This window comes from Cyprinodon tularosa, unplaced genomic scaffold (assembly GCF_016077235.1).
Source record: "Cyprinodon tularosa strain WSP-4 unplaced genomic scaffold, ASM1607723v1 ctg1134, whole genome shotgun sequence".
In the NCBI taxonomy this organism is placed as follows: Eukaryota; Metazoa; Chordata; class Actinopteri; order Cyprinodontiformes; family Cyprinodontidae; genus Cyprinodon; species Cyprinodon tularosa.
The window spans coordinates 99,037-121,140 of record NW_024037931.1 but is presented as its reverse complement, the minus strand read 5'-3'; the positions used below and the strand labels follow the sequence as shown (position 1 = coordinate 121,140).

The 22,104-nt window shown below is 40.5% G+C and overlaps 1 protein-coding gene across 2 annotated transcripts in view; it reads right to left on the bottom strand.

The window, feature by feature from the left end:
• arhgap5 (Rho GTPase activating protein 5) overlaps positions 1-22,104 on the bottom strand; it is a 57,812-nt gene that overhangs the window by 1,049 nt on the left and 34,659 nt on the right. Inside the window, exons 4-6 of one of the 2 annotated variants that reach the window (XM_038303140.1) lie at positions 13,943-14,020; positions 9,724-9,855; positions 9,274-9,379 (exon numbers count right to left, since the gene is read on the bottom strand). In XM_038303140.1, the coding sequence (XP_038159068.1) occupies positions 9,274-9,379; positions 9,724-9,855; positions 13,943-14,020 (316 nt within the window). Of the gene's footprint in view, positions 1-9,273; positions 9,380-9,723; positions 9,856-13,942; positions 14,021-22,104 lie in introns of those variants that run through there. The other variant, XR_005282311.1, reaches the window with a different exon arrangement.

Here is a 22,104-nt window from a genome sequence, read left to right as displayed (position 1 = left end):
TGGTTGAATTTTAAAGTGCCTTGAGATGACGTGTTGTGAATTGGTGCTGTATAAATAAACTGAATTGAATTGAATTAAATGGAACTTAAAAAACATCCTATGAGCTTTTTTACTTTATCCTTTGTCAACAGTATTTTCTCTATCTTCCTTTTTAATTGAAAAAAGCTAGTGACTACTTATTTCCCACACCCTACTTATTAGTCATGGGTCGGGCAACACCGATGCGTCGGCGCATGTGTCGGTCTCATAGAGCGAAACCTGTGTCGACGTGTGTATCGCTACGGTAAATCACGTGACCGATACAGGAACTGTTTCGGTCACGTGATTTTCCGTGATTTACCGATGTTTCGAACTGATTGACAAACCTTAATAAGGAAGCGCATCTGCCAACGAGATGCATCTGCCAAAACAATCTTGCGTGTTTTGCGAATATAAAATTCATCAAAAATTATGGAGCTTCCTCAAGCAAAAAGAAAGGTTTCTGCCGTGTGGGACCACTTTGATGTCATTTCGGAAAATAAGGTATTTGTTTTAATTTCCTTGTTTCATCCTGTTCCTCTCAGAGTTTCCACTTGATTTTCTGAGTAGAAATTCATTTCAAAGTGACCTTTAGTTTACTGTTTGTGTTATTTTCTGCAGGTTAAATGTCGCAATTGCTCAACAGAGCTTGCATATTTAAATAACAGCACCTCCTCAATGCTGAGGCATTATAGAGCCAAGCATGAGCGTGAAATCCATGATACACCCATGATGAACTCAGGTATACAGGTATTTTACAACTTACTGACTTTGTTTTATTGATAATTCTGAATAATTTACACTTTCTCATTTTTAACCATCAAGCTTCCAGGAAGCAGATGCTTGATGAGGCTGTGCCTAATTTCATTGTAAAGGACTGCCAGCCCCTCGCTGTTGTGGAGAATGAAGCTGGTTCAGCTCCTTGAGCCCTCATATGTTTTGCCAACCAGAGAGGTTTGTGTGGAAATTATCTAAAGTGGTAGTTTATTAACCAAATTTATTTTAAATATATTGATTTTCTTCTGGTTTGACTTGGTGTGGTTTTCAGACCATCAAACAACTGTTGGCCAAAACGTACGAGGAGGAACGGGAACGAGTAAAAATGGAAGTACAGCAGACTGCGGACAGAATGTGCCTCAATTGGAAGCTCAAATGAGCCCCAGCCGGGAACATCTTCACAACAGCTGTCTGCCCCCACTTCATGCATGATATTGAGCATCATTTCTTTGTTGTTTGTAAATCATGTACTAAAATACTTTTTTTTCCTTTTTTTTTTTTAAGATGACCTTTGGGAACATTTTGATCTCGAAGTGGGGAGGCAGACCAAAAGTGCCACAGCTGATGCCATCCTTGAGGTGCAGAGATACATGGCAGAGGGCAATATTGCGAGGTCCCAGGATCCTCTTGTATATTGGAAAAACCAAAGGACGGTTTATCCAAACCTCTTCCGCCTGGCCTTAAAATTTTTGTGCACTCCAGCTTCATCTGTGCCGTGTTTTCCACAGCTGGAGAACTAATATCAAAAAAGCGCAACAGACTGAATTTCAAAACGTTGCAACAACTTATTTTTTTGAATAAAAATTTGTAAAAAAGAATACCAGTGAACAAGCATCTTCATTTACTACATGTTTACTTAGAGATTATTACATTATGATGCAGGTTCTCATTATTCATTATGTATGCTGAAGCTTGTAACACCCTATAAATTTCTGTAACTTTTTGTCAAATAATTTTGTAATTACACAATATATACATTTCATGGTTAATATCCATCAATAAAAAACCTTAATTAATTTTAAGAGAATATGAACAAATCTGACTTAAAATGGAAAAAATGTCCTTCCTTCTAGATTTCTAGTGATTGTCCAAATATCCCGTTTCAAGATGCTTTCTAGATGCTGTTTTGACATGATTCCTTAAACTCAATAATTTATAATCAGCACTGAATGTTTGAAATATAGTAAAAATTTCCAGAAGCTGTGAGATATCCTTTAGCTCCTCACACCTAAGACACCATATCTGAGAATGTGCTGATTGACCGCTATTTATGCTTTTGTTTCATCATGTACATGAATTTAGAAAAAACAGCATAAAAAAGACACAGGGAGCATCCCACTGCATGCTGGACAGGTGCCTCTTAAACTGTGCGCATGTTGAGAGCAAGCAGTGAGAGTTTCATTGTCCTGGAAGCGTAGACTGATAATTAAGGGCACCACATATTCTTGTTGATGTTGGATTATTCATTCATGCATCTTTGGGATTTATTTATACATTTGCAGAACTTTTATTAAAGGACACTCGCATTTTGTTAAACATATTTATCCAAAAACAGCTTTTAAATGTAGTAATTATCATTAATGGAAAATTAAGAGTGTGCCAGAACAGCTGATTTTCAGTAAAGATGCTCATCCAGTGTTCAGCAGGCTGAGGTAATTTATGATTGCAATTAAAGATGAGATGCTACAAGACCCCAAAACGAAATAAAAATTAGATGAATGAATAGGGAACTATTAATTTTTTCAAAGAATATATTCAATTTAGCATAGCAAGTAAAAATATCTGTTCGCCATTTCTCTATGATATGTCGAGTGTAAAAAAACAGTGGTTTCTCAATGTCATAGATGGTTTTAATCTGAGAAATGAATGACACGTGGATTCAAAATGAAACAGAAAAATTGTTATTTGTCTAATAGATTCACAGTTTGTTTGGATTTTATTTTATGTGCTCAACAGATTTTTTTGTGCACTGAGAATGCACGAGCAATGCGCAACCATGCAATTTAGAGGGGACACTGCATGTGGAGGCGCATTTATGTTCAAGGAAAGTCAGCTTTAATTACAACTCTTCAAATTAATTTTCAGTTCCTCCTGCTTTTCAAATTTTACCTGGTGCTGTAGTTGCACATATATAATGTCTACATGAAAATCAGATATATTAAACACATGCTTAGTAACGTTCTTCAGTCTGCTTGCTTTTTAAAGGGATCCACCATTAGGTTCTAAGAATACACTTTATCAGAATTAATATTTTTTTATTTACAAACAAAACAGCAAAAATCTTTTAACTGTTTTTTTCATTACATTCAGAACAGATATTGCTACACAGAAGTCACCATGTTCCTTACACTGCAATGCATTATCAGTAAATGTAGTCCTGTAGTGTTAGCAAGGGGGTTGACAAAAAAGTCGACTTAACCGGGCTAAGTCGAATCACATCTTAAGAGAGTAATGGAGTGTAGTAAATTTCTAAATCTACACCTATCAAATGCAATATGGTAAAAACAACTCTGGTAATGTTAAGGTTAATTTTGGGCCTGAGTCTTTGAAAAAAAAAAAAAGGGTGATTAATTAATCACTTGATTTGGATGGGATTAAATTGATCTTAGATAATAATGTAAAACAATCTATTATAAAAATCTGTTATTTTTTATCAGGACCGGTCATTTAAATCCAAAATCAAAGAGGGTCTAGAATTTCCTTCTTTCATCTGTGAAATATTGCAAAAATTAGAAATATCCTGTCCATGGGTGATGCTGAGAAATTAGTCCATGCTTTTGTTACTTTGAGGCTTGACTATTATAATTCTTTACTATCAGGAAATCCACAGACTGTATTTAAAAGCCTTCAGCTGATCCAAAATGCTGCAGCCAGAATTCTAATGAAAATTAAAAAGAGAGATCACATCTCTCTTATCTTAGCATCTCTTCATTTCTAAAAGTAGAAAGGGAGGTCGAACTTTTAGTTATCAGGAACCAACTACCACTTTTATTCCGTGAGGCAGACATCCTGTCTATTTTTAAGGGTAGGCTTAAAACTTTCCATTTTGATAAAGCTTATAGTTAGAGTGGCTCAGGTTATCCTGAGTTTTCTCTATAGTTATGCTGCTATAGGCTTAGACTACAGGAGGACATAAGACACTACTGTTCTTCGTTCTGCTTCATTTTATCTCTATCCTCCCATTCTTTTTTTTTTTTTTTTTTTAACAGTGTCCTGTCTTGCAATGTGGCAATAAGAATAATTGTCTTGATGCCAAAAAGAGCCCAACAGATTTTACTTTCACAAGTGTAGCAGTATGGCAATTGCCATATTGCTTCACTTGTTTCATGCATATAAATTGCTTTATTATAATTATGCAGGGAGTTTTACAGTTTATATGGACACTGCAATGTAAATAGAGCAGGAAAACAGAAGAAGAAAAAGAAAAAAAAAAGAGAAAACATGAAAGAAAGAGATAGAAACGAGACAATGACAAAACATTTTCAGTCTGCTTCATCACCTGTAACGATATGTAAAAAGAACAACACAACTGAAAGACATGGTACGGGACATACAATAAAGCAACACCTTGACACTATCGCTGAAGTAGCATTATTAAGTCTGACATGTACTCTGTGTTACCTGAAGATATGAATGTGGGGTTTCTGTTTGGAAGTGAATCTCTGAGTACCTGGAACCAAGCACCTGTAGTTGTTTGTGAGGGTGCACTTTATACGTAAAGTTTATCCATAGAAAACAATGCTCAATAGTGGTTGTGGAGAGCGAAGAGGCGCACCCCCAGAGCACTGAGTCCAGCGCCGGGAGACCCAAAACCCCAGGCGCCCAAAGAAACCCCAAAAGGGAAGGCATCAAGGAGGGGCCAGCCCAGGAAATCAGACCCCCACCAAGGGAGGAGGAGAGACAGCCCTGAGGAAGCCCCCATGACACCGCCATGCCGGCGCCCCATGGAGCCGCGGGGACGAGTCCTCGGGCTGTGCCGGCAGCCGGCCACCCTGAAGTGAATCTGGTCCTGGGCGCCAGGGATCCGAGGTCCCAAGGGCGCCCGACCCCCAGACAGGAGCCCCAGCAAGGCGCTGGCCGGCCAGGACCCGCGGAGACGCCAGGAATGAGCCAGTAGCCACCCGGGCATCCACCCCCAGACCCCGAGCTCCACCAGTGCACCGGCAAGCCCTGACACCGGCCAGCGGACATTACCGTTAGGGATGAAACGGTTCACAAAATCCACGGTTCGGTTCACGGTTTTGTGGTCACGGTTTTCGGTTCGGTATATGTTGATTGTTAGCCTGACATGTTGGTCGTGTTGCTGTTAGCATAAACAAAACATGTTGCACAATGCTTGCACACTGTCTTTATCCACAACTTTCTTTCTGCCGTCATCGTAGGTCACTCTAAATGCAAAGCGGTCCCATACAGCAGACCTATAAAGTGCTGCTGGGGCGTCTTCCAACTCCTGTTCTTTCCCACTCGCCCTACCCACACAATTCTCCAAAACAATTTTTTTCTGCTACACCCGGCTACGCTGCTTCGCTTCTTCTTCTTGTTTACTACTGGTGGTTGGCTTTGGTTGCAGTACCGCCACCTTCTGCTCTGGAGTGTACACGCTTCGCCTATGAGAAAAAGGAGCAGCGCATGAACCGAACGCAACACACGCGAATCGAACCGAGACAGTCGAACCAAGCGGTTCCTGCACATTCTTTTCAAACTAAACTATGCTTTAAACTGTTGTGTGCTTGGAAAAATATAAGTTGTAATGTTAACAATCTAAAAAAAAAAAAACTTGACAGGTTAAAAACTTAAGATAAATCACAAGTCGAGTCACAGTTGCTTTTCCAAATTACGCAAGAATGTGTACAAAACAACAAAAATGGCGCCGGGAACGCTTCTGGGTCGTTTTCATCGAATGTCTGTGATTTTAAAGTAATTTTGAGTGATAAATATTTTTTTTTGCGATCATTGCACTTGCCCAACGGGCAAATGCAATGAAATTTGTACTCTTCCAACAATAAAAACTACTTGCCTCGGGGGATGGTTAACATCGAGCCCTGGTAAGAATTCCAGATAAGTAAACATGCAAGCAATGAAGGGCTGGATTAACAAGAAAGGCACACCCCCTTAATAACCCCACAGAGAGGTAGGAAACTGGTTTATTTTCAGAAATGGCATATGATTTACTAGGAACCACATTAAGCACAGCCAGTGATATAAAACTAGCTACTTACCACCAGAGTTGCCTTCCATGCTAGTCGTAACTTTAGCTTCTGTCCAGAAGCATCAAAAACACAGCATTCGTTAAAATGTATGCTATGTTGTGTGCGCAGGTGTTTCTGCATGTTGTATGCATTTCCTCCCACGGATGTAACTGCCACTGTGCAATGATTGCAAAGCGCCTCGTTGCCATCTTTCTCATCCTTAAAATGAAACCAAACTTTCGATCGCTTTGACTGCTTTTCTTTTGCTTTTCTTAGGGCTGGGCGATATAGAAAAAAAGCTTATCGATAAAAAAAATGCATATTGATCGATATCGATAATTATTGAAAAAATTTGAAACCATATTTTATATGCAGCTCTGCCTGGACATTTTATGATATTGCTAAATGATTTAATTATAATAAAGAACACAAACACAGACTTCTAATTAAATCTTTATTTAATCAACTTTTTTAACCATAACAGAATTGTTTTAAAGAAAAATAACTTAAAGCTACAGTGTGTAATTTTTAGCGACCTCTAACCTCCAGACTGCAGACCGCAGCAACATGAACATCTCCCCCCCACCGCTTCTCCCCCCCCAACAGTACGGCGAGCATTACGGGACAAAATGTCTTCCACGACGTCCGCATCACCTACCTTCTCAAGTGATGAGGTTTGTTTACATAGATAATTTTACAGATAGTATTCTCAGGCATAATACTGCCATCTATTGTTCAGTACCGTCTCAGTTCATCTCTCTCAACTTGCCGTAGTTACTTTCGAGCGTAATGGGCAATCTCGCAATCGCTAGTTTGTTGGCTCTACGCTGCCGTAGCGCAAAGATGTCTGCCTCCATGGCTGCGAGACCCGCTCCTATGTAATTATAAATAACGAATTCTAAGGCAACGCAAATATTAAGGTTAAGAGGCTGAGCTCGTAGATGATGATAAATAACATAGTTATGTATAATATATTACATTTCTGACTGTATATCCCTGTAATTATTACACACTGTAGCTTTAGGAGACCTGAGTTATGTTATTAAATACTGACAAAGAATAAACTAAAGTGACCAGAAAAGTGACCAAAATAAAGATAACAAATAAATAAATGGACCCCCCCCACCAACCCCCCCGGCCACCACTCGCATTCCTGCTTCAACCTGAGTTATTAATTTGAAGTTGCTGGCCCCTCAGCATTTTTCAATCAATTGTTAGAACTACGAGGGAAACTGCCCAGAATTTAAAATATATATATATTTTCCCAAAGATTCGTCGGAGGAGAGCCGCGCCGGGGCCTACACAGCTCGTACTCCTGCGGGTGTGAGCGGCTGAGATGATAAAAAAAGTTGGTTGTGTTATCAGACTTGGTTTTCACTGGTTCCCTACACAACTCCTTTACAGATGACTGTGGTTTGTTTTTTGTCCGACTTGCCATGACCGAAATACTGCCAAACTGGCGAACTACAAAAACCTCTCTTTGGAACAATTTCCTCCGCCTCCCCTTGCTGCGACATCTTCATGTGCTCTGTGTTGTGGTTTGAGAGGGCGGCGATTTGTGACGGCGTGCCTGGGTCCGCAATTGTGATTGGTTGGGAGGAAGTAGTGATTAGCATAAACCTACATGCTAGGCTACAATGAGAAGGAAGGAAAACTGCGTTTCTTTATCGAACTTTTATCGACTCTTTTTTTCTATTGCGCCACACGTCTATCGATCGATATATATCGTTATTGAATTATCGCCCGGCCCTAGCTTTTCTAGACTCGAGCCTGGTCACGTCGTATTTTCTTACTGAATGCCGTGTGCTTAACCTGCGTAAAAAACGCAAGTCATGCTGCCCAGAGCTAGGCTCTGGTGCTGTCTGGAGTCGTTAAGCGAGCTGCCAAACGGTGCCATGGAATTGGAATACACGGAACCAGTTCTAAACAGGAACCGGTTTTCGATGCCCATCCCTAGTTATCGTAGTGAATGGTGGTACCAGTAAAAATCTGGTTCATCACCAAGGCCTAAGGACAACCATCATTTTTAATTAAATAAAAATTATATATTTTTTTCAGTGATACTTGATTTGAGCAGGTAAAACTGTCGTTTGTGCTGATAGGGTTTTTAAGATGGAATCACTTTTAATTTTGGCCAATGATGTCACCATCCCAACAGCTGTTAGTGCTGTGCTTGTAACAGAATATGAAGTTACTGCACAACACAAGATTCGTACACTGGCATTGAAAATAACAGTGGGCTTTTTTAACTTATTAAGTAAGTGGAATGCTCTCACACATTCACATTTTGCTACTAGATAAAACTGTGGAAAAATGTTTCACATTGTTTACTAGTTCATCAGCCTTCCTGCAATTACCCTGAGCAACCCCATAACATTTCTTATCAAGGTCTCGCTCACAATAAAATCACAGGCAAAACGTAACAACACAGACCTCTGCTACATTGTTCTCTATGCACAACTTTTATATCGGCTTGGGGAAAACAAGGATTCTTTGAAAAAACCCAGAGGTGCTGAAAAAGTAGAACACTTTGGTTCACCCAGAGCTGCATCTGGATGACGGTGGGATTCGGTGGTACCTCCTAGTAGTATTACAAGGAGGTGTGCTGGGAGTGGGTAATGACAGACCAGAGTCCTTGCTGAAGGTATGGGAGGAAGACGAAGAGTCCTATGGCTAAATTAAAACGGCTTTTATAAAGGTCACCTAAAAACCTCTTTATAGCATTGCTAATTTCATCCTTTAACATTATTATAACACTAGTTTCCATTTTGCCTTAAAAAAGCTTTGCCTCGGCAGCAATTCTTTAACCTACTTCACAACCAGTCACTGATTGGTTGCTGTGACACGGTTTCACAAAAAAACTTCAGATTCAGCAGTCAACACTTCGCTCTCTCCACACGGTGCAGCTGTTTGACAACACCTCAGTTCTATCTAGTAGAAAAGTGTGGGATTCACCACTGGGATTCACTGCTGGCTTAGTCCCCGTGTGGTTTGCATAGGGATACTGTGCAAGTCCACCGCCCTCACCTTGTGCACAGCGCTCGGTCTGAATGCACCTCTAGCCTTGTTAGCCTTGCTGCTGACTTCCATGGGTAAAAATGTAAAAAACGATATATACATTTTAAAGTAATTGAGTATTTATGTGTCACATGCATTTTTTAAAGTACAATATTTTCAGGCAAACACGTTCAACTTATTGTGGATCCCTTTAAATGCATCTCATTGTTTGCCTAGGTTTATTATTGAAAGTTTTTTGTTGCTTATTTTGCAAAATGTAGGTTTTTTTTACCTGTTAAGGTGTGTAATTATGTATTTGAAGACCTGGTAGTTGATTGAAGGAAACTTCTTCACAATCTCTCGCAACACCTGCACCCGTTCGATGTAATCCATGATTTCTAACCAAAACACAAATACAGAGGGAGATAAAGCATGTTTTAATTTACAAAGCTCGTGAGTTGGGGAGTGAAATTATATACTGGAGAAGAAAAGTTTAATATTGCACTGTTTTTAGTATTTTGTGTTAGGTACTGCAAGATTAAAATGTATATTTTCAATTTCTTTTTTATGATTCACATGTAAAGTTGACTATTCCTGGAGACATACAGAAAGGCCTTCAAGACTTTCTTACCTTATCCAGAAATAGAGAATTTGTCTACCATTACTGTTTATTAGACTTGAGTTGAACATCAGGTAAAAACAAACCAGAATTTAAATATCTACTTTGTCTTTAAAGTCTTACTTGCAGCTTCCACTAGCTCTGGGTGAAGAACGTAAGGGATCAGTGGGTCGGGTAGGTCAGCAAAAAAAGCCTTCAGGGCTCCGGCTACAGCATTCACAGCGACGTCCATCTGCCCAAGATCAATGCTGTGATCTACCCAAAGGAAAAAGATGAATCAGTAGATGATTCGCAAGGGTCCTTACATTTTGCTCTTAGCCACGTTTGCACACCTGTCTAAGATGTGTTTACACACTCATTTTTGGAGAATCTCATTCAATATTCTCCAAAAATATTTTGAGAAGAATCAACCAAAAATGTGTATTTACATAGATTGTTTCGAAAATACTTTGCTCTTAGGGGGATCTCTCAGGAATCTTTTAAAGTTGTAGTTTGCTTTTGCAGTATATTTCATAGATTGTCAAGATTTAATTTAAAATCTTATTACATAAAATACTTACAGACAGGACAAAACACTAAAGGGAACAACCTCTCAAGTTTTTAATTTTGAGGCAATTTCCCTATCTAACATTTTGTGTTAATGTAACACCTTTCCACTAGAAGAAATGTATGTGGCAAGACATGAGAAGAAAAAAAAAAAGAAAACTTAAAATGCAAGGACAAGTAAAATTCAATTCAAAACTACTTCATTAATCCCAAAGTAAAAAATAAAATGCTCAAGGAGCTACTTTTTTGTTTTGCTATTTCTTTGATTAGTTGTAGGTGTTGATAGCTGTAGGCAGGAAGGATCTGCTGGAGTAGTCTGTCAGACACTGGATCTGGAGGAGCTTCTGACTGAAAAAGCTCTATTGTCATAGGGCTGGACAATATAACCTAAAAATAAAATCTTTTAGACAGTTGACCCTTAAGTCAAAAAACATGTAGTCTCTGATACAGTACAGGCAATTGTTGATGCCTACACCTGACTCTTCTGAAGTTTCTCAGAAAGCAAGTCAAGCAGAATTGTATTAAATGCACTAAATAAATCAAAGAACACAATCATCACAGTTCTGTCTGCCTTCCCTAAATTACAGTGGGTTTTTTGAAGCAGGTGTATGATGGCATCTTTGACTTCAACTCCAAGGCGATAAGGACACTGGCATGACAGTTTTAACAGGGAGTCCTGATAGCTGCTTGTTTGTTTGCTGAGGTGAGCCAACCGAAGTCTCTCTGGGACAATGATATGGGATGTCAGAGCAACAAGTCTATTAATATAGTTAGCTAAGTCAGGAAGTCTTCCACATCACTGGAACTGTCTCCTGGTTCAGTCTAATGTTGAAGAGGTGATGTAGAATACCACGAGCTGCTCTGCACATGCCTTTAGTACTCTGGGGCTGACACCATTGAGACATATGTGAAAGGTGGAGGGAGCAGCACCATCTTCTTTTTTGACTGACAAAAAAAATCATAGAACCAAGGGAGAGTCAATGGCAGAGGAAGGCAGGGTGTCTATGTGACTGTGGGCAAAAGATAGGGATGCTGAGTTTGTTTCTAAACTAAATCTACTGAAAAATGTATTCAGTTCACTGGCTCTGTCCAGACTTTCCATCTGTCTGATCATTCTTCTGCTGGAAGCCTGTGATCTTCTTCTTCGTCTCTGAATGACCTAAAGGTATACAACTTTTAAGAACAGAATTTCTAGGTGCAGCCAAGGTGTTGAGGTGGCCTTAGGACTGCGTCTCTGCTATTCATAAAGTGATTATTTTTGCTTCATCAGGGCTTGATCTACAACTCTCACTGGAGTGGTTTGCAACTAAGTGTGAAGCGGCCTGGATGAGGATCAGAGCCTCCAAATCGGAGACCATTATCTTGAGCCTGACAAGGGTAAAGTTCCCTCTCCGGGTTGGGGAGGATGTACTGCCCCTAGTTAAGAAATGTTAAGTATCTTGGGGTCATATGAGAGGAAGATGAGGCGGGAAATCGACAGGCGGATTAGTGCAGTGAAGCGGGTGCTGTACCGGTCTGTGGTGGTGAAGAAAGAGTTGAGCTAAAAGGAAAAGCTCTCGATTTACGGGTCGATCTACATTCCTACTCTCATCTATGGTCATGAGCTTTGGGTCATGACTGAAAGAACAAGATACAAGCAGGTGAATTAGTTTTCTCTATAGTGTGTCTGGGCTCTCCATTCGAGATAGGGTGAGGAGTCATTCAGGGAGGACTCAGAGTAGAGCCACTGCTCCCCCAAGTCGAGAGGTGCAGGTGAGGTGGCTCGGGCATCTGCTTAGGATGCCTCCTGGATGCCTCCCTTGTGAGGTGTTCTGGGCATTTCCCACTGGGAGGAGACCCAGAGGGAGTCCCAGGACACCCTGGAGGGAATGTATTTCACGGATGGCCTGGGAATGACTTGGGATTTCTTGGAGGAGCTGGCCCAAGTGGCTGGGAAGAGGAACGTCTGGGCCTCCCTAATGAAGTTGCTACACATGCGACCTGACGCCAGATAAACAGAAGAAGATGGATTGATAGACCGCAAAACCAGTTGCAAAAAAGGATTTTATGACCACAGATGTAAAAGTGAAGAGAATCTTATACGGTTATCTGCCAGACTGATTCTGCTCAGGAAGGGGAGATGGGTTTCTGTGTTTTAGGGCTTTCAGTCTATAACTGATAATGGATCATTTGCTGAGAATCAAATAACAAACTGGTTGGAGAAAAAACAAACAGAAAAACAGTACCCAACAACAAATTCTTTAAAATAAAAGGCAATTTTTTTCTGTGTCTCTTTTTTATTTCAATCTGTTAATCTAAATATACATCCATCTAGCAATGGATATTCTTCCGCTTATTTCAGATCATGTTGCCTGGAAACCAGGTTCAGGAAATCAGGGGAGCTCTTGCAACATCCCATTTCCCAGCAACTTGCTTTTGTTCATTTTAGGGGACCTACAGACATTCAGGGGATATATAGTCCTTCAGGTGAGGGCCGGATCTTCCCCTGGTATTCACACGGTGGGCCATATCAGGTGCCAAGAGGGGGTCATTTGCTATTTGATTCAACTCTTTCTTTAACACCATAGACTAGCGCAGTACCTGCTTTATTGCAGCTGAAGTCATGCTGAGCCGCGAGGGCCGTCCAACGTCTGCTTGCGGCTTTAATTCAGATTTACATTTTTTTAGAAACGCGTACTCAGTTACACACAGGTGAACTGCATCACGTTTACAATGAATATTTACGATCATTAACTGAAGTTAATGTTGGAGAGTAGGTAAGAGAAATTTATGACAAGAATAAAAAATGTTGTGGCACTAGGCCCAATTGCCTTAAACTTAAAGGAACTGACTTTCATCCTTGCAATTTCACTTGAACCACTCCAGCGCAGACTGGAGATACTGGCCTTACGGTCCACGTCTGTGAAAGGCAAAGAGATTCTTTTCCATAATTTCTCACTGAAATTTTGTGCATGATTAACAAAGATAAGACAGTGACTAGTTGAAACACTGAATTCTAACATGAACTGCAGGATCAGTCCTTGATTTAGGCGTACAAAGAAAATTGCCCTCTAAAGTCGCTAAGAGTCTCAATGTATACCCCACATCATACCGTTGTGAACATGGTTGTAGGCCTTATTCTGACCTACAAAACTAAATACAGACAGAAAAAACATGAACCCCTCAGCAGTTTTGAGAGTAAAAAGGTCCTGTTACATATTTTCATAGCCAGGCTGAAAGCCACATTGCTCCTCTTGGATCTCGGGCAATAAGGTTTACTTGGTGGTGGCAGTGCAGTGTGGCTTTGCATGAAACAACATTGCACCATGTGCTTGATGAGTGGGCTTCAGAAAAACTACTCCAAGGATTTTAAATGTACTTATCACATCATCTACAGAATTAGCCTGGCCAAAAAAAATTATAAAAATAAAAACACCTTCGTAGGGGAACAAAAAGTTATTGGTGATGTAACCTTTTTTAAAGTATTAGTATAAGTCAAAATCTCAACAGTCCTAAATTATTAGAGCTGTGTCCAGTGTGTGACCATCACCTAGATGTGTGAGCTTTAAAAAAGACGAGCTGTTTGAAATGAAATTTCTTTTTGTTTTACACTTGTTTAAACAAAATGACAAATAAATCTAAGTCTTTCATGCATATTCAGTTCAATTTAGTTTATTTATATAGCACCAATTTACAACACATCATCTCAAGGCACTTTACAGTTCACCAGATCATAGAGATATGTTTAAGCCACAGGAAAAGTGTCTAATGGAGGTGTAGCTATAAAGATATATCCAAGCAAAATGTCTAAGTTTACCTTGATCAAATAGTTTCTGAAGGTTATCTTGGTCTGTCTTGTTTCCACTCACACGATAAAGACCCTCAGTTGTCAGACCTGTAAAAAATAGAAAATTATCTTCAATAAGAAAACAAATTAAAGTTCTGAAAGACTAAAATTAACAGAGATTAAATTAAATTCAGTTTATTTATATAGCGCAATTCACAACACATTAAGGCACTTTACAATCCAAACAGATCATACAGTCAAATTGATTCAAGGTTTATCTATTGAAAACAGGTTGATTGCATCGATACATCGACTCGAAGGCAATCCCTCACCCTAAGCATGCTTGTAGCAACATTGGAGAGGAAAAAATCCCTTTAACAGGAAAAAACCTCCAGCAGAATCAGACCATCTGCCGAGGCCGACTGCTGTTCAAGGAGACGGAAGTAGACAGCAGATGAAAGAAAAGTTTGACAATATTTTTTTCCTAATAACTTAAACATTTCTGTTTGCATATACTTCTAACCATTGCACACAAAGTAATTATTGAAATATGCCACTAATAAGGAAGAATTAAAAAAAAAGCAGAGATATATGCCTAATATTGTATGGCTTTCAATTCATTAAAGGAATGCCATTACTTATCTTTCCCTATAAATTGACCAAATAAAAGAGTTGATCCATAAACCATAGTATTAACTTTGGACCAATGTTCATGCAGATGTTTAACATTACCAAAGGGTTTGGAGGATACAGTTAGCTGAATAAATTAACTGCTGCAGAGCTCCCTCCCGCAATGCAGTGTCAAAAGACACTCCTCCATGCATTGTGTCAGAAAACACCACTCAGAGGATTTATTTCTCTTTCCATGAAGACATAGACAGACTTTATTGTCCTTTTTTAAAAACAGAGTGTATACAAAACGAAATTTCATTAAGTACAGTACTCAAGACATTTCCATTTTTTAAAGTGCAGCAGTGACAAAACGTAAGAATCAGTGACAAAATGTAAATAGGGTGATCAATGTAAACATGAGACCGTTATAATATTTACAGTTTCCAGCATTCAGTGCTTTTTTTTAACCGCATTTTATATAACATTCAGCGGTGTAATGACAGTGGGAAAGAAGCTGTCCTGGAATCTGATGGACCTGCATTGGATGCTTCAAAGCCTCGTCCCCAGAAGGCTGCAGAGAGAACAGTCAATGGTAGGGAGATAAGGGGTCATTTATAATGTTACGGGCTTGGGACACACAGCGCTGGGATGAAATGGGTTTTATGGAGGGGAGTGGAGCCCCGATGATCCTCTCTGCAGTTCTCACTACTCTCCTCACCTTCTTCCAGTCTGAGGGACTGCAACCTCCACAGCACACAGTTAGACAGTTCGTCAGAACTCTCTCTATGATGGTTCTGTAGAAGGTCGTGTGGATGGGTGGGGGCAGGTGGGCTCTCCTCATCCTCCACAGGACGTACAATCGCCTCTGTGCCCTTTTGATCAGTGAGGTGGTGTTCCCAGTCAGGTGAGGGTGTCTGTGATGTGCACCCCTAGGAATTTGGTGCTGTTGACTACCTCTACAGCTGAGCTGTTGAGCAGTGGAGCGTGGTTGGGCCAGTTCTTCCTGAAGTCAACAATAATCTCCTTCATCTTCTCCACATTCAGGATCAGGTTGTTGTCTCTGCACCAGCCCAACAGCTGCTCCACCTCTTCTCTGTAGTCCTGATCGTTGTCGCCTCTGATAAGTCCCACCACCGTGGTGTCGTCTGCGAACTTCACGATTTGATTGGTGGTGAACCTAGGGATGAATTCGTGTGTCATCAGAGTGAACATCACGGGGCTCAGGACAAGGGGGAGCCTTAGGGGGAGCCTGTGCTTAAGACTTCAGAGGTGTTCTGTCCGACCCGGACTGTCTGGGGTCTGTCTGTGAGGAAGTCTATCAGTCCATTGCAGAGAGGTGTATGGAAGACCAGCTGTTCCAGTTTGCCTATTAGAATTTGTGGGATGATGGTGTTGAAAGCTGAAGTCCAGGAACAGCTTCCGCACGTGACTGTTCTTCTCCTCCAGGTGTCTTTGGGTACACATTGGAGAGTAAGTCATCATGGAAGCCACCATCATGGCTCATGCCTAGTGGAGAGACGCTGCAAACTGACCAGATGCCAAGTTGTGATGGCAAACATCAATACAGATTTGCTGCCAAACAGACTTTTTTTTTTAATTTTTCTCAGTTTCAAAACTTCCAGATGCTGACTGGAGGTGGGAGCCTTAAGGTTTGAACATACCAATTGCATACGACTTTTTAATCTCTGATACAATTTTTTTCCACGTCACACTGTGTATAGAGAGGATCTGACTGGGGTGGGCGGATCTGCACAAATTTTTTTCACTTTGCCTCTGTGCTATACACAAATGAATACAATAACCCACATCTGACTTGGACAGACCATGAAAAGTTATTTTAAAGGCATACTATGCAACATTTTTCAGTTAATTAATGTGTTCCATAACGTTTTGGATGATTAAATGAGTCATTTCAGGTTGAGCAATGGTATTCTCGGCTGCCCTGCTGGTCTGTGGGGGAAATACCGCACTTGCAATTGCAGGAGCCCTCGGCCCGCACCCACAGGCTCAGAAGTCTCGCGAGAGTCGGTCTTGCTTTACGGCGAGAACTGCTACACGCCCCCAGTTAAAAGCATGCTCGTTGCTAGCACAGTGGCGATATTTGTGCAGTTATCATGGCGGAACCAGCGAGGAAACAGCGAAAGCCCATGTCGGAGCAGGCAAGAAAGAGGAAAAGGGCTCTGGACAGAGAGAGGAGTCGTACACGGGTGAACCTCGGGCAAGCTTTTTTCGAATGGCGAGAGCTAAAAGAAAAAAGGGCTGCAAGTGTGATGCCGACCTCGCGTTTCTGCTGATGCGATTGTAAGTAACTTTGGAATGGTTTCTCTCTCTCTGTGTGCATATTCATACTTTGATTCGTTGCGTTCGCCTGTCTGCTAAGCTCAAAACAACCGTGCCTGGTTTGACGGAGAAACCAGGAGAACAGCTTAGCATATTTACGACAGTGCACTTTTACTTTCGCCCTCTTGGGGGAGCCTCGCTGGAAAATCAACCCTGGTTGCATAGTATACCTTTAAAAATATTATGAGATCTACGTCTAAAGTAAAGAAAAACACAGCAATAAAGGCCATGGTGTGGTTTACATGCGTACTCAGACAGTGAGGTGATTTTCAGAGAGAAATCTGTGAAGTTTATCAAAGTTTTTTTTTCTTTTTTACATAAAGAGGTGAGACAGATACAACGCGCTTACCTGATCTGTCTTCCCCTCTTATTTTGTTTGTGAGGTTAAAAGAAAATCACTTTTATACTATATCTGTTTTTTCCCCTCCTGAAGTTCCTTTTTCTTTGTTAAAGAAGATTGAGTCTTGCAAAAACGGAGAGTGCAGTTTATCAAAGACGATCACTACTTTATCCGTTTTCTGTCCTTCTATCATGGCTAAAATATTGTTTTTAATGTTTCATGTATTTATTTTTTTGCATGAGTCTGTCCCGCTTACTATATATGACTAAAATACTGACTCTGACATGCGATTAACATTTTTTGTTTTGTATTTTCCCCCAAAATGGATCCTGACCTCTCTTCCTGTCAGACCTAAATTGCTGTGTTGAACAACTAAAATATACCTCTGCAAGGCCCCTTGCATAAAATCGTGTCAGGTGTGATAACCCCCATCGACTTACAATAATTGCTAAATGCTACGACCGCGTCCAACACAACTCCCTGTCTGATCAGACGCAAATTCGGAATGGGGGGGGTTTTGGCCTTTAAGAAAAAAGTAACAACTTCCCTTGATATGTACCTGGCTGGAACAAAACAACTCCCTTGCTTTGGGCCTGCCATGATAAGATGCTAACACTAAATGCTGAGGGAAACTCATGCCTTCCATATGGAGATCAACGGTGGTTTGATGTTCTGGAAAATTTAGGGACAGATGCTCAAGTCACAAATATGATTATTTTTGATCATCTCATGTGTTTACTAAGGAGGACCAATCTTGCCATAATTAAAAGTAAGTACAGAAATAAAAAAATGGTCAAAAAATAAATAAGCATACAATTAACTGCCCCCCGAAAAAACAATTGACAAATAAATGTAGGTAGAAATTAAATTATTTGGCGAGACATAGATATATATATATATCTTTTAATTAGCTTCTTTGTTTATTTGCCTTGTAATAATTACCTTAATTATTTATTGTCTGCTACATTCTTTAACTTTATTTATTTATAAATAGCAGGCATAGTAGGCAGGGGAAGCATGGGGCCGCGGCTACCGTCACCGAGTCAGGTTTGGTCGCTTCATCCCCCGCTGGCTCCCTCCCGCGTCCGCTGGAGTTCCCCGACCAGCCCCGGAGCTCACGGCTTGGTTCTGCTGCACTGTAGTTGACCAAAATCCCGTACGATTTTGAAATTCCTCCCAGGCAGAACAGAGACCATGATTTGAGCTCCATTCACACTTTCATTTGTCGTTGCAGTAGGACGTGTTCACAAACAATATATGACAGTCTGAATATTATCTGATTAAATAAAATATTTACCAACTGTACTGGGGTGGGCAATAAATATATTAAAGTTGCACAACATCAGAAAACCCAAATATATCTACAGGAAATCATACAGGTATTATGGTTAAGTTTCATAGAGCTTTTCAAGAAACTGGGTGTTTTAACGCTTTTTAATGCTTTTCCGCTGACAATTTTAACTTTGCACAGCTTTGCTTTGCTTAAAGGAAATCTGGATTTTAACATGAGCAGAGTTGGATGGAAGCAGAGAGGAGAGACCCCAATGTCTTGTCTACACATAAAGTTTTCCTAATGAAATGTAGAATTTTGGGCCTCGTCTCTTGACGCAGATATTTTTGATTTATGACCAATTTGAAGCCTGTTCTGCTCTATGTTATTCCATGCCACAACGCAAGAGGGACAATCATGAACTACCTGTGGGTCTTGAAACGCCTGAGGCAGTGAGGAAGTGGAAAATTTGTGCGACAACGGAGGGACATGAGGGCGAAAAAGAGCAGGGATCCAGTTGGAAAAAGGGTCCCTGCATTCTCGTGCACCTCGCTCTTTTAGCTTGTCCATCTTCACGAGTCATTTTCCACAATGTCATACAAGTAATACAAACAACACAAGCCGCTAAGGTACCAAACAGGATATACACATAGAGGAGCGTGGATGTAGATTTGACCAATCAAAGGCCTCCTGTCTGCAGCACTGTCTGCGTCAGGGAATATATACGTTAACTGTGACACACATGCAGACAAACTGGTTTCTGAGTGTAAATGCTTAAGAGAAAGGGGCACAACAAAGTTTCTACAATAGCACCATTTAAAAATATACACTACCGTTCAAAAGTTTGGGGTCACTCAAACTATTTTGTATTTTCCTGAAAAGTCACACTTATTCAAACCCATACATTGTGAAATGAATAGAAAATGGAGTCAAGACATTGACAAGGTTAGAAATAATGATTTGTATTTGAAATAAGATTCTTTTTACATCAAACTTTGCTTTCGTCAAATAATCCTCCATTTGCAGCAATTACAGCATTGCAGACCTTTGGCATTCTAGCTGTTAATTTGTTGAGGGAATCTGGAGAAATTGCACCCCAAGCTCCCACAAGTTGGATTGGTTGGATGGGAACTTCTTGCGTACCATACGGTCAAGCTGCTCCCACAACAGCTCAATGGGGTTCCGATCTGGTGACTGCGCTGGCCACTCCATTACCGATAGAATACCAGCTGCCTGCTTCTGCTCTATATATGCTGTATATACACTACCGTTCAAAAGTTTGGGGTCACATTGAAATGTCCTTATTTTTGAAGGAAAAGCACTGTACTTTTCAATGAAGATAACTTTAAATTAAACTAGTCTTAACTTTAAAGAAATACACTCTACATTGCTAATGTGGTAAATGACTATTCTAGCTGCAAATGTCTGGTTTTTTATGTAATATCTACATTGGTGTATAGAGGCCCATTTCCAGCAACTTTCACTCCAGTGTTCTAATGGTACAATGTGTTTGCTGATTAGTTCAGAAGGCTAATTGATGATTAGAAAACCCTTGTGCAATCATGTTCACACATCTGAAAACAGTTGAGCTCGTTACAGAAGCTACAAAACTGACCTTCCTTTGAGCAGATTGAGTTTCTGGAGCATCACATTTATGGGGTCAATTAAATGCTCAAAATGGCCATAAAAAGAGAACTTTCATCTGAAACTCAACAGTCTATTCTTGTTCTTAGAAATGAAGGCTATTCCATGCGAGACATTGCTAAACAATTGAAGATTTCCTACAACAGTGTGTGTACTACTCCCTTCAGAGGACAGCACAAAGAGGCTCTAACCAGAGTAGAAAAAGAAGCGGGAGGCCGCGTTGCACAACTGAGCAAGAAGATAAGTACATTAGAGTCTCTAGTTTGAGAAACAGACACCTCACAGGTCCCCAACTGGCATCTTTATTAAATAGTACCCGCAAAACACCAGTGTCAACATCTACAGTGAAATAGCGGCTGCGGGATTCTGGGCTTCAGGGCAGAGTGGCAAAGAAAAGGCGATATCTGAGAATGGACAATAAAGACAATAAAAGAAAAAGATTAAGAGGGGCAAAAGAAAACAGACGTTGGACAGAGGAAGACTGTAAAAAAGTGTTGTGGATGGAGGAATCCAAGTTTGAGGTGCTTGGTTCACAAAGAAGAATGCTTGTTATATTCATTTTTGATAACTAAAATACTAATTTTAACTAGCAGTACCTCTATTATGGAGATCTGAAATTAGAATAAATCATCGTCAGAATTCATTTTTAGATAGGGAGATTGTTTATTTTTGATAGCGGAATGTTATTTTAGATACAGGACTGTCTCAGAAAATTAGAATATTGTGATAAAGTTCTTTATTTTCTGTAATGCAATCAAACATCATGAAATGTCATACATTCTGGATTCATTACAAATCAACTGAAACATCGCAAGCCTTTTATTGTTTTAATATAGCTGATTATGGCGTACAGCTGAAGAAAACCCAAATATCCTATCTCAAAATATTAGAATATCGTGAAAAAGTATACTAGTAGGCTATTCAACTAATCACTTGAATCGTCTAATTAACTCAAAACACCTGTAAGGGTTTCCTGAGCCTTGAAAAACACTCAGCTTGGTTCAGTAAACTAAATCACAAGTATGGGGAAGACTGCTGATCTGACTGCTGTCCAGAAGACCATCATTGACACCCTCCATCAGGAGGGTAAGACACAAAAAGAAATTTCTCAAAGATCAGGCTGTTCACAGAGTGTAGTTTCAAAGCACATTCACAAAACATGTGTTGGAAGGGGGAAATGTGGCAGGAAAAACTGCACAACCAAGAGAGGTGACCGCAGCCTTAACAGCATTGTGAAGAAGAGCCGCTTCCAGAATTTGAGGCTGGAGTCCAGGTATCAAAAGCCACTGTTCACAGACGTGTCCGGGAAATGGGCTACAATAGCCGTATTACCATGGTCAAGCCACTTCTGAACTCAAGACAACGGAAGAAGCGTCTGACTTGGGCTATGGAAAAGAAGCACTGGACAGTTGCAGAGTGGTCCAAAGTCCTCTTTTCAGACGAAAGCAAGTTCTGTATGTCATTTGGTAGTCAAGGCGCCAGAGTCTGGAGAAAGGCTGGAGAGGCGCAAAATCCAAGTTGCTTGAAATCCAGTGTGAAGTTCCCACAGTCAGCGATGGTCTGGGGAGCCATGTCAGCTGCTGGTGTTGGTCCACTGTGTTTCATCAAGTCCAGAGTAAATGAAGCTGTGTACCAAGAGATTTTAGAGCACTACATACTTCCATCTGCTGAAAAGCTCTATGGAGATGATGATTTCATTTTCCAGCATGATCTGGCACCTGCCCACAGTGCCAAAACCACCAGTAACTGGTCTACTGACCATGGCATTCCTGTCCTTGATTGGCCTGCGAATTCCCCTGACCTGAACCCCATAGAGAATTTGTGGGGTATTGTGAAGAAGAAGCTGACAGACACCAGACCCAACAATGCAAATGAGCTAAAGGCCGCTATTGAAGCATCCTGAGCATCCATAACACCTCAGCAAGGCCACAGGCTGATTGCCTCCATGCCACGCCGCATTGATGCAGTAATCTGTGCAAAAGGATT